Genomic DNA, 13,183 nt, shown 5'->3' on the forward strand with positions numbered 1-13,183 from the left:
TATAGTGCAACTGGACTCTAGCTAACATTAACGTTACATCTCCCTATCCCTAATCAAGGTAAGATGCGTCTTTATTTACAGACACTGCGACAATGACTACATTTAAACATAAAACAACCATTAGAACAACCTCGCCAACTCTAGCTAACGTTAGTAGGGGGGAAAAAGGCCAAACAAACGCAGGTAATGGCAGTTGTATGCAAACTAACGTGAACACTGCTGAACGTCAACTAACATGACTTTTTAGTGTTTTCATCATTTGCTAGCTAGCCTTGCTATTCTATTAGCTAGCTAGTTAGGAGAAGGAGACGCGTTTGTGGCATATTTATGTGAAATACTCGGATACAATGTAGTGACGTTATGTTACCCTGTCATGCCGAAAACTCAGCCTGAAACTGGCAGTTTCTCTGAGGGAGGCAGCAACATCACCGTGTCAGTCATCATAACAAAATATGTTAATAACAAGCCTGGTCCCCAGCTACATCCATCCTTTTGTCGCCGGTGAAACAAAACCCCTCGTTTAGATTGTTTGTTGTCGCAGGTGTCGGTTAAATGAACGCTCCCAGCCCGCTGGACACAGCGCAGGCCAACAGAGAAGGACCGAACCGACCGAACGTAAAAAAAAATAGAACTACTGACTTCCGGGTTTAACCTTAACAATAAAAGCCTTGCTTCCGAGGATGAGAGCTGTCAAATTACTCAATTTATTTTACGTTGATAAAAGTAGCAATATCACTATGTAAAAAATACCCTCTTACAAGTAAAAATATTATAATAAAAAGTATAATTTGACTTAAGCAGAAAAATATTTCAGCAAAATGTACTGTTATATCATCATATTTGAATAGTGGGTAACGCTTTAGGAATAGTGTTACTAAAGCATTAACACACAATTAGTATTTTAATGTTACAGCTGGTGGAGGTAACTACTTGTTCCGTCTTGTGTGACGCAGCTAAGGCCCTATGGATGATTTTATTTTGAAGGTACAAACAGCATTTTTCCGGGTCGCAGGTTCATCTACTTAAGACATTAATAAATGAACATGATATTTTTGCTCGTTTTCTGTGATCACATAGTTGTGCCTGAGCGGTTGAATGAGGTCATCTATAACAACAATATGCACTTTATGGCCATAAATATGTGGACACCGCAGAACCAGCAGCCCCTGTATCAACTGGCTCGTGCTTGTTTTTTGAAAATTGGGAGTTTGCAACACAATAAAAGTCCTACTTTATTTTCTGATCTGGTCTTGGTGTTTTTGTTAGATTTTTGTTTAGTTTTAAATCCTTCATTATTTTTAGTTTAGTGCCTATAGTTGCATATTACTTAATTATGTGTTTCCCAACCTGGGGCCAGTAGCTCATATTTAGGCCTCCTAGCAGGTTAATGTGGCCATACAAACTGCTGGAAGCACATTAGGTCCGTAGCAAATGATTATATTTATTATGGATTAATCTGTTGATTATCTTCTCAATTAATTTATTAAACATGTAACCTATAAAATACCCCAAAAGTCAAAAATGGCCATTATGACTATCCTTAGCAAAAGTCAAGCGATTCAAATTGTTTTTTCCAACTGACAGTCCAAGACCAAAGGCCATTCAGTTTTTAATGATTTAACACAGAGCATAGCCAGAATTTTTAACATTTTAGAAGCTGGAACTAGTGAATTTTGGTTATTTGTGCTTGATAAATGACTTAAATAATTATCTTTTCAAAAAAAATTTCAGAATCCTTTTTCTTTTGATCAGCTAACTGGTTAATCGGCTAATAGTTGCAGCTCCAAAGAACACTGTGTAAAATATAATTGTATGATGTATTACAATTCTCCTTCATTGGAACAGCCCCAGACCAAATGTACACCTGCAGGGGTGTCGACAGTGTATTTCTTCCTACACATCATTGTTCTGATCCACGTCTTGTCTGCTTGTGTAGGGCCAATACAGAACACACTCTAACTGTTAAAGATCATTTTTATTTGCCCAAATACTGGAACTACAAGGACATAAGAACACCCTCAGCTATAGAAAACATCAAATTTTGTCAAATGACCAGCAGTACAAACTTGTAAAGCTTTGCTGTCTTAGATATCTCTATAAACCAACATAAGGGAGAGAAGAGACAACTAAAACAGGTGAATTAAATCAAAAACTCTCCCGTGAGTGAAAAACTCACTAGCCTCAGAAGTCACAGATGAGGGTTTGCCAAATTAAAGCACTAACAAAACAATAAGCACTCGATACAAAAACAGTATTTACAGGAAAAATTACACGTTTTTAACCCCAATTCCTCTGGCAACTCAGTTCCCCAAATCCCTTTTACAAACTCCCATCTACCGATATCAGCAATCACTTTTCTCGTTCCCTCCCCAAATCATTTAAATAGTCCATGCTGGTTTTAGTTTCAGACAGTAATGAGATTCCAAATGGTCAAAATCAGTCCATTACTAACAGGTTGTTAATATTTGCCATGTACTCATCCGTCTGTGGACCCAAAATGACAGTCATGGAAGTCTTGTCATTAGTCTGTTTTCAGGTAACCAGTGACACAACAGTGTCGAGCAGAAAAAGTACTAAAGAAAAAAATGTAAAGATTTAACAATATCTACATTCGTTGGTATGACGTCCCCACACAGGCACAAACAAGCCTGCTGCAGTCACGTCACGGTATGCAACAAAACAGTAAAAACGGCACACATTAAAGCAAAGAAACACACACTCACACCCTCATATATACACGGTTCTGTGCATGCATGCACACAAACTCACACAGAGGGACAGATTTACAATAAGTGCACACTTTTTTGGGATTAAGCATCAGACTAAAACCCATATGGATTACAGTCAAAATACCATTAAAAATTCAAAACAAAAAAACTTGACCATTTAGTTTAACATCCAAAAAAAAAAAAAAAAAAAAGATTCCAGATGGATCAGAACACAACTGCTCACAATTAACAATTCAAATAAACCGTAAACGTAAAACAACGGTTCAGAAAAGAAACATACACCAACTGTATGACATATTCTTTAAAAAACACACAGAATCTAATTGAGCTCTACATGTGGAAAACAAGTATCCCTTCAAATAAACACTATTACTGTCAGGCCAGAATTAACTGAGTCAAACAGAACTATATCAGGCTGATGGATTAATGTGTACGAGACATGTCAGTTAACTTTGATAAATGACACCTTTCAATGACAGACACATGGCAATGGATCATAAAGTGCCTATAAAATATTCACCTTTCTTAAACCTTTTTGTTGTTTTACGTCTCTGAAGCACAGTGGATGCAATCAGGCTTTATTGACACTCAAACAAATCTTCACCAACTGATCTAAAATAAGTCCTGATTTAAAAATAAAAAAGGGTAAATAATTGACTGCATGAGTATAGACTGGTGCAGACAGTTTCTTTATAAGTTGAATGGAGAGATCACACTAAATTAAAAGTGTGACCAGTAAATACAGCTGTATCTGGAGGCACCAACAACTTCTTTTGTATTAAAAACTACATTGTGAAGATAAAGAAACATGCCAAATAAATTGAAACAAGCTACCGTTCAAGGGGAATTATACAAGCATATTTTCAAGGCACAGAATACCACAGACCACAGTAAGGTCAATCTTTAAAAAAAAAAAAAAAAAAAGTTAATATGGCACAGCTGTAAATCTGCTTAGAGCAGGCTGTGTTGGTACAAGAAGCGCATTAGTGAGGTTAAATCCAATAGAGAATTTGTGGCAGATCTTGAAAACAGCCACTATAAACTGGCGGTTCCGCGAAAATAAACGGGGAAATGCAGTGTCCACATGTGCCTGATGGACTCAATTGTTGTACGTTTTTTAAAACTTGCACTTAAATTTAGATACTGTGGATATTTATATTTACTTGAAAAATAACAGGAACATTTGCTGAGCTTGCTGTCTTACCGAGATTTCGATGAGATTAATGTCCATTTCAGTTTTTGTGTTAAAATGTCTGCTACACTTCAAACAAACTGGACATCGCAGCTGGTTGTGGGCAGGTTTCCTCTCAATTAGAAAGCATTAAAGTAAATTCCCCCTAAAGGTTGCAGTACAAGCTCTAATTTTATGTTAATGAGCATCCACTTTGGTTTAACGTCTTAAAAGAATAAACATGAAAAAGTCCAAGTGGGGGTGAATACTTTATATAGGCACGGTTATCTTTTAAATGAGAACATGGGTAAGTAACAACTGAAATTTTCCAGCAACAAAAAGACATTCAAAATGGCTTGATTTTTTTCCTGAAAAAAATACCACCTCTTTAAGAACCAAATGATAAAATCTACATCATAAATTGAGAGTACAGAACAATGCAACAATGCTCTGGGAAAAATAATATTTAAAAAGGAAACATTCTGAAGAGTGCAATTTTCCAGTACCCTGCACACCCCCCCTTTCCCCTCTCGCTCCCTAAAGTGATCCACCATACTGTTCTTTGGCTCCATGAAGCCCATTCACAACTCATGCCGCCTGTCTTCAACTAATTACCAGAGTAATATAATAAACACTGGAAGGTTATGAATTACCATCAACATTAAAACTCTAACCTTAAACCATTGAACCTGAAAGTCAGGACTGAAACCAGCGGCAGAAGTTCATGACATCACCAAACCAGCGGGATGCCGTTTTTGGCATAACGTCAGCGGCCCGTGTTGTGAGATGATCATTAAACCGGGGAGGGAATGAAACAGATTTTGGACATAAGGGCGGGGTCCCTCCAGGAGTAGATCACCAATGCAGCGACGTAAAGTGGACGAGTGTGAAGTGGATGAGGCGATGCAGGGGCTCCCTCCGGTGGTGGGAGGAGAGTGGGGTTGGCACAGTGGCAGAGCTCCCTTGACTCTTGGCTCAGCTCAGCGCTGCTCAGTTTGTCTCACGTAGACGGCGGCCAGTTTCAGTCCGAATCAGACTCCGACGACCCCTCTGAATTCGATTCGCTGCTGCTGTCCTCCGACTTGTTCTCCTTGTCTTCAGCCTCGTCGTCATCCTCGTCATCCTCGTCCTTCTTCAAGCAAACGATACATATTTTGTTTTTAAATATATATTTATATTTAGCACCGTCAACTTGCACTTCTTGTCTTCTTATCTCTGCGTACTACTCACATCATCGTCGTCGTCGTCATCGTCGTCGTCGTCGTCATCCTCACTGGACGAGTCTGCCTCAGAGGAAGCCTTCTCACGATCATCATCATCATCGTCGTCCTCGTCCTCCTCCTCCTCCTCCGTGTCCTGTGGGATGAGAGATTTTCATCATCATTCATTAGATCAATACAGTGGATTTATGAGACAAGAAGAAGAAGAATGAGAGTCTGCACTTACGGATTTCTTGACCTTTGCCTTGGGGCCTCCTGGTTTGGCTGGAGTTCTCCTTTTCTGAAACGTCAAGTAGGTAAACAGTTTGAAACATGCCAACTTTAGAAAGCTTAAAACATTACAGACCTACAATACAATTTCTAATCCAGTTTGTGACAGCACAGTGCTTAGCATGACGTGAAATAACTGACTTACTTGTGAATTATATTCTTTGTAAGTGTTTCTCTCTTGTGAAGACAGGCTCTGTGGAAGAATTAAAAATGCATGTTAGATAAGTCAAGTGCCCAACATACGCATTGACATAAGGTCCTCCTCCTCAAACAACCACTTCTTACAGCGAGCCACTGTTCCAGTTGGACTTTGTACTGTCTCTGCTTCTCCTCTGCAATCTTCTTGTAGCGGTCCTTCTCCTTCAGCGTTAACCTCTGCCAGCGGCTGCCAATCTCGGTCATCCGCTCTTTCATTGGGAGGTGATTCAGCTCTCCGTTGGACAGCATCTCCTGAGAGAACTTCTGATATCCGTTTCTAGACAGTCAGAGGGAAGGGAAAAATCACAACTTTAGGGTTTCAATGGAATACACAGAACAGGCAACGCAGACAAGTTGGAACGTGACAGACTTACGATGGAGGTTTCTTAGGTTCACCCTCAAACTTCATCTTCTTCCCTGAGGCAACGGCAGCGGCAGGCGAGCGCATCTCACACAGGTCTCTCTGTTGAGAAGAGTGGAGTCAACGGTTAGCCCTCACGGATACTGTAAACAGAGTTCTACTGGACATTGTCAGTGAATTATCACTAACCTCGTATCTTTTCTGGTCTTCTGCTGCCTTTTTGATCCACATAATTTTCTCTTTTTTCTCCATGGTGCTCCAGGTTGCTTCCATTGCTTTCTGTGCCTTTGGCCGGTCACTCTGCAAAACACAGGTTCACATTAAATGCACTTGTAGAGATTATTTTATGTATAATTTCCAGCACTTAGTCAGCTATAAAATTATACAGATGCAATTCATTAGTAATAGTGTGACCGTTGTAACCATAACCCTGTGTACCATTAACCTCTTTAAACCTTTGAAAGATTCTACATATTTACATCAGGACACACTGTTTCAACTTCATTTAGAAGAGAAAATATATAGATGTATTCAAAGTTCAATACCTTCACTTCTGTTACTTATTATTACTCCATTTTTATTCTAGTGTTATCTACCATGATTTGATGTCCGAGGCTGAGTAACGAGACTTGGTGGTGAAAAGGTAAACACTGTACACAAATTAAATGTATTCCAAGTGTTTAATCTTTTAAAGCATGAGCATATCCCTCGGTCTTTTTAGGACATTCTTTTAATACATTTACGTTTAGTATCACCCTTTAAACTAGTGTTTATAGTGTAACATTTGTGTTCTTGAGACTAGGAGCGATGCATACCTTAAATCTGGCCAGGTAGTCTCCGATGACACTCTGCTGCCAGATGTCCTGTGCAGTCTTGGGTGGGTCTGGCAGACGACTACGATCCTCCTTCTCCTTCTTCTCTGACTCTGCCTTCAGGACCGTTTCTAGGCGTTTATACTTCTCCTAAAACGACAAAAAGATCATTAGGACATTTATTTAGAAAATTATAAATAATTATATAAATAAAATGTTTTTACATGTTGACATGGTGTGCCTCCTGTGAGCCACTCTAATGATCTTACATTAATTTTACAGTATAACGTTACACTACCTTCTTCTTATCCGGCAGCTCATTCCACATGCGGGCCAGGAGTCTTGTGAGCTCACTGTCAGAAAGATCTGGCCGCTCCGCCTGCAGTTTGGGACGCTTCTCCTCGGAGAAGATGAACATGGCTGAAATTGGCCTTTTGGGTTTCTCTGGATTGACCTGCAGGTTACGGAGAAAGGGAATATCAGAAAAGGATACGACAACACAAGTAACTTTTTGAATACCAACACAATTTTGAACTTTTACTGTTTAATAGTATGAAGAATCAAACATGTAGCGAATGGGACTTGAGCTTAACGTGCTACACTTGTAGTCTAATTTCTATGGATAAAATAAAATTGCAGTGATTAATGTGGTAAACACAAAAATAAAAACATATATTCAACACGGAAAAACACAGTTCAATCTGAGCAAATGTGAAGAGTGTATACTTGGTCTTACCTTTGCTCTAGAGGCCCTCTTTTTGGCGGCAGGACTGTTCGCTCCACCCTTCTTAAAACCTGATTTATCCTCAGACAAAACCCGGTTTTGCTCCTCCTCTGACAAAGACTACAGATGCATAGAGCAGAGAAAATACACATGAGAAGGTATTGCAGCAAAAAGTATAGCCCACAAAAGGAGAACATTGATGGCTGCAACAAAAACATATGTTGGAAGTAGAAACCAAAAATTAAGACTTACACTGAGAAATCTGTTCATATCAATTTCAAACTCCTTCTTCCTCTGAAAAAACAAATGTGACATTTTTAGATAAAATTCAAGTACTCCGTTTTACTTCTATTTTTTGATCATCTGACATGATTCGGAACCCACTTGTTCACAGCGTTTCTGGTAGGCGTCCTTCTCATTCTGCTTCAGAAGCTTCCACCGCTGGCTACACATAACCATGCGCTCTGTGCTGGGTACATCCTTCATGCTCGACATCAACTCGGCACAGAACATCGAGTAACCATTTCTGAAAGCACACATACATCATATTCAAAATGATTTATTCACAGGGCACTGACCTACCAGCGGTATCATACAGCTGTGTCAACAGTGTATTTGAAGCAGTGACTCACGGAGGTGGTTTGTCAGGTCGGCCGTCAGATTTGTCTTTCAGGTGCCTCTCAGCCTTGGTCAGGGTGGACTTGACGATATCCCCTTGGGTCATGTTTAACTCCGGGTGCTGCTGGATGTACTCCCGCATGGTCTCCTAGAATATTGCAAACACAGTTAACCCTGAAAAAAGACTGTATGTCATCATTGCTCTTCATATTTCTACAGCCCGTGTATAGAAACAACAAAATCCCACACACCACTGTAGGCTTACCTCATACAGTTTCTGCTGCTCCAGGGACTTGGCGATCCATTTTAGTCTCTTCTTGTCAGACAGCTGTGTCCACTGTTTGCCAAGACTCTCCTTAATGTCTTTGGTGGTTGCCTGGTGTCAAACACAGAAAGTTAACGTCATTCCCATCATACAAATGTGCATTTTGTATGTTGTGTTGCGAATGCCTTAACTTACATCTGGGCGTGTCTTGAGGACGGCCTTCTTTTCATGGTTGTACCACAGCTGTTGCGGTGTCTTGGGCTTCTCTGGTGCATTTGAACCTTTCTTGGTCATGCTCTCCATAAGGTCCGGGTGTAGTTCTCTTCATTTATACAACAGTTAAGCACAATTATCATCCTTAAATATGCTGCAGACCTAATATCCACAGTGCTAATAAGACATAATTATGAATAATGGTAATAAGTAATCTTACCTGAACTTCATCATGCTGTGCACAAATGTTTCTTTGTCTCGTAAGAAGTCCTCAACATACTTTTTCTGTAGCCATGAAATGAAAACAAGGTTTCTGTTAGAAGTGAATGAGTTCAGAAACAGAATCAAATTTATTTTAGCTGCACATCAGATGCTTTTAACCAACCTTTTTTTTGTCAGGTAGCTCCCTGTACTTCTTGGACAGGATTTTAGTTAGGTCTAGGTTGCTCATCTCAGGGTGCAACTTTGCGTATTTGGCCCTCTTTTCCATAAAGAACCGGAAGTATGGAGTTAATGGCTTCTTGGGGAAATCTGGATGTTTCTGTAAATCAGGGGATGTGGGTTGTGAAGTAAAAACTCTTATGAGTTATATTCATAACTGCTACTTGTTCATTAGTCGAGTAAAATGTATGTTTTAACTAACCTTTATCTTTTTGCCCTTGTAAGGGTTCTTGATGTAGTCTTGGGCATCATATATGAGTTCTGTTAGAGTCCGGAATTTACGAATCTGTGGTTAAGGAAGACAAAAAAATACTATTTAATAAAATCAAGACAACATTTGACCTTTAACAGTCAACACTTAAACTGGCTTACCTCTTTGGAGACCTCCTGCCACTTCTGCTTACACATCTCTCCTGTGAAGGAGTTAAAGGCCACCTTCTGCCAGTCGAGGTGGGACTCTGATGTTTTGTATTTAGTCAGGTCTTTCTGAGGCAGAGCCAATTTCATGGACTCCAGCAGATTTAAGAGGTCATCCTGTGCCCATACTGTGATAACAAATAAAAAGAAAGGGAAAAAAAAGGACACAAAAATTATAAATCTGCCTGCTAAATTACAAAACTAACTATTATCCCTTTGTATGTCTGAAATGATGTCCAATTATTCTTCTCTGAAAAGAAAACCTTATTATATTCATTTTAAGGTATGTAATACTGGTGTTTCAGTGACTAAATCATACATTCCTGGTAGGTTTTATTGTGAAAGGGCGTCACCACTATAATTGCTACAGTAACCTGTAAAGTACATCAACAATGTATTTTTATAGGCTCAATATACACGGTTTTCATAATAGTAGATGTGTTGTTACTATTAATAAATGATTTCCATACTTGTCAAAATCCCACCTTGGTCTTGGGTGGTTGCCTCCATTTCTCCATTCATTGTGAGTGTATGGCCTTGTATCTACAAAAGCAACAAAACAAAAACATCTAACGTTAGTTATCTAACACATTAACTTTTATAGAGAAAACACTGCAATCAATAGGTTCATACTTTGCTCCTACAACAAGCTGTGTTTTTAAAATAATTTTATGATAATGTTATTTTCATGAACATATTATTCATATAAACGTGATTTGTCTGTAATATAAAAAAGGTAAAACTGATGTTTTCAAGTGGTGGAATTTAAATTTGCCTCGACATAATGGTTTATGTTCATTACACCGCCCCTTAAACGTTTACGCTACATGGTGAGACATAGGCTATTGCTTGTGACGGCTTCAAATCTCAAATAACACTGCGGAGGGCTCAACTAGCACAGCTAGCTACGACAACAGGAATCTCCGTCGAGCAAATTTTGCTAGGCGGAATTTAACGTATTATGCTGTCCTTTAGTCCGCGACCAAAGTATCGTGAATACAGGAGCGACCATTTCCTCGCCTGGTCCGCTCGGTAATGGAGGATTTTCTGTCGAACGGGAGGTTGGGGAGGATCCACGGAAGGAGGAAGCAAATGGACGTGGACGGACAGGCAGCTGTAGGCGACCAGCTGACCACGGACAGGGGATCTGCTTTCGGTCTCCAACAAGGGGGAATGGTGCTTGGAAGCACTGCAGCCAAATGCGCCACTCGGTAGAGGCGCCTCATCACCGATGGATGCGGATCTAGCTCCGCCATGCAACCCTATAATCTTCTCTTCAAATGTTTCCTCAGACTGAAGCGAGGAAGTCAATATAATATTCGCTTACAGCTAATAAATGTGTTTCAAGAGCATTTACAGACCGGTTTATTCAGGTTTCTGGCGTTTAATATTGAGATTTTAGTGCAAAAACCAGTGCATTCTTCAGTGAGGCGTAGCCGAGCTGTGCTCCAATGATGGCGGCTGCTCGTTGTTCGTCGTGTCCTTGATGGCCCCAGCTCACAGTGGTGTCCACGGTGTGACCTAGCTACATTAAAACCATCGATAACACCATTTATTTAACTAAAAAGCTATTTTTACGTACATTTGGAACCGTTTAAAGATCGGATTTTCTTCAGTTTCAAGAAAATTACAACATATGGATGATTAAAAAAATGGGAACTGACTGAGGCATTATGGCCAAGGGCAACTTAGTACGCCAAATGAAGCTGAAATTTGACTTTTCTCTAATATTTACAGCCATCTTGAAAAATGTTTTATCGTTTAATACAAAACGTTAAACTCATTCAACGTAGCTAATGACAATCTTATGTTTCCTGGGGGTAGACCTGACTAACTGTTACCAACAAAACATAAAAAACTGTTTTTAGCTACCGTACTACAGAAACACAATCTCTGTTGTTACATTTAATATGAACAGTGTTTTGTAAAAACACATTTTTTAAACAAATTATCATGTCCGAGATAAATCGCATGGTGGTGGGTTGGAAGGACTTGCGGAGGCGCAGGAAGAAAATATTTTAACGGTCAAACATTACAGCCTGGAGCTTACTTTACGAAATAGTTCATTTTAACGTTAGCTGTTAATGGTTTCGGCTACAATATTACGCGGTTAAACTGTACCTAAATTGTGAGGTAAACGCTCAAAAGAAACATCATCCGACGCTGAGTAGATTCACTGGCGCGACAACAGCTCCAGGTCCGCCATGCTTCAGCTCTGCTCTAACGTTACAAGGAAACCTACCGTGACAAGGTCCAATGGCGCACTGCAAACACAGAAATACGGAGCTTAAACCTAAACCCAGGGCGTTGTAGAATCCTTTCCCCTCGATCCAAAAGCGTATAAGCGAGAGCAAGAAGGCGGGTTCTCCGAGCTCGGTCGTCGGGGCAGGTTCTGGGCTAGTCAGTGAGAGAGAGAGGGGGAGAGAGAGGGCGAGTCTATGCACGGTGAGATATTAAACCGAGATCCCTGATGGCTAACCGAGAGAGGCGGCTGGTTGTTCCGCCAACAGCCGCATGGAGGTCTCGGTGCGGAAACCACCGTTAATTCCCCCACGCAAATACCCCGGTTGCAGCACAAACAGTCGAGTTTCGATGACGGAAATTCGCACACAGCAGTCGCTTGGTGTACAAGTAGGGTAAATACCACGTTTACCTCCGGGTTTACATCCAGTTTCTCCCCCGCTGTAGAAGACAAGAAATTCGGCTATGGCCGACCTCGTTTGTACCCTGCCACAGCGGTCGGTTTATTTCGCTACTACAAAGAGGCTACCGACCGAGGTGCTTTATAAGTAAACAAAAGCAAACATTAAAAGGTAAATGTTGCGAGTTTTAGACGCGTATTCTGGATTGTTTATCACGCACTTTGACCGTGAAACCGAGTGGCTGTTTTGTTGGCTTACCTGTCTCTCGGCGTGAGCTTCGGTGTCGTTGTGGAGGAAGAAGGGGAGGGTTGAACGACAGCCAGCACTGCGCCGTCGGTCCTGGGCTCCAGTCCCCGCAGAGATGGTCCTTCCCCCCCGCCTCCATCTCACTCGCCGTCTCCCTCCACTCAACGCGCAGCAGCTCCTCTCTCTCCATCCAACCAACCATTTCGCTACGCGGAGACATCCATTTTTTTCCGAACTTGCACCGTTGATTCTGAACCAGACCGAGCGATTATTTTTTTACTCCCGTAGGCAGACATTGTCTGATCTCCAAACGAAGTTTGCAACCCGAATATTTTATCAGGAGTTTCAGAAAAAAAAAAGTTGTGCCAGTGTTTAGTTAGTGCAACCATATCACATACAATATATATTTTTAAAGTTTATAATGTTAATTTAATAATGTCAGATTTCCACTTTAGATATTAGGCTACTATCTTAAAATTATTCAATGCAAGCCTCCATGTATTTCACGTTGCTCGAATCCTCTTTTAGCAAATAGCAAAAGGCTGTTTGACAGCTTCATTTTGGCCCGGCATGTTGTTTCTTTCCAACTCCACCTTGTGTGTTTGTGGGCGGAACCCCCGGCCGTCCAATCCAGTCAGTCCGATTCAGGGAAAACAAATGACTTTCAGGCACTCGGCCTTGTTAACATGTGCTGCGTTCTTTTGCTGTCGGAAATGTTGCCATCATTGCACAAGAGCATGCACAAACATGGACGCTGATCTAGAATTTGACTATTTGAGTGTTCAAATAAAACATACACAAACGACTTGTACTTGTAATTTTTCACATTATGTTGTTGCACACAGAAAGCGTTTTT

At 40.5% G+C, this 13,183-nt stretch overlaps 1 protein-coding gene across 10 annotated transcripts; it reads right to left on the reverse strand.

Annotated features, from left to right (window-relative positions):
- Window positions 1-1,956: 1,956 nt before the first annotated feature.
- ubtf (upstream binding transcription factor) lies at window positions 1,957-12,589 on the reverse strand. Of its 10 annotated transcripts, none has more exons than XM_039825304.1 (21): window positions 12,340-12,589; window positions 9,910-9,982; window positions 9,395-9,567; window positions 9,225-9,308; window positions 8,967-9,122; window positions 8,802-8,866; window positions 8,564-8,690; window positions 8,369-8,479; window positions 8,118-8,251; window positions 7,870-8,011; window positions 7,738-7,779; window positions 7,498-7,605; window positions 7,060-7,215; window positions 6,765-6,911; window positions 6,139-6,249; window positions 5,963-6,051; window positions 5,676-5,865; window positions 5,536-5,583; window positions 5,347-5,400; window positions 5,131-5,256; window positions 1,957-5,032 (listed from the first exon to the last, which is right to left on the reverse strand). In XM_039825304.1, exons 2-21 carry the CDS (start codon window positions 9,959-9,961, stop codon window positions 4,922-4,924), a joined length of 2,226 nt encoding a protein of 741 aa, XP_039681238.1. In that variant the 5' UTR covers window positions 9,962-9,982; window positions 12,340-12,589; the 3' UTR covers window positions 1,957-4,921. The 10 variants fall into 10 exon arrangements, with proteins under 10 accessions (XP_039681238.1, XP_039681235.1, XP_039681237.1 ...); XM_039825301.1 differs by having other exon boundaries at window positions 9,925-9,982; window positions 12,340-12,442; XM_039825303.1 differs by lacking the exon at window positions 12,340-12,589 and adding an exon at window positions 11,682-12,317 and having other exon boundaries at window positions 1,957-5,029; window positions 9,925-9,982.
- Between the last annotated feature and the right edge of the window lie 594 nt (window positions 12,590-13,183).

This window comes from Perca fluviatilis, chromosome 15 (genome assembly GCF_010015445.1).
Source record: "Perca fluviatilis chromosome 15, GENO_Pfluv_1.0, whole genome shotgun sequence".
Classification (NCBI taxonomy): domain Eukaryota; kingdom Metazoa; phylum Chordata; class Actinopteri; order Perciformes; family Percidae; genus Perca; species Perca fluviatilis.

What these genes read in the sequence shown, in the direction of transcription:
- ubtf (XM_039825304.1), bottom strand. Translation starts at nt 9,961, where the DNA reads ATGAATGGAGAAATGGAGGCAACCACCCAAGACCAAGGTGGGATTTTG. An exon ending in CACAGCATGATGAAGTTCAG is followed by an intron (nt 8,691 to 8,801) that starts GTAAGATTACTT and finishes GTATAAATGAAG; the next exon opens with AGAACTACACCCGGACCTTA. An exon ending in ATGACGACGACGACGATGAT is followed by an intron (nt 5,033 to 5,130) that starts GTGAGTAGTACG and finishes GTTTGCTTGAAG; the next exon opens with AAGGACGAGGATGACGAGGA.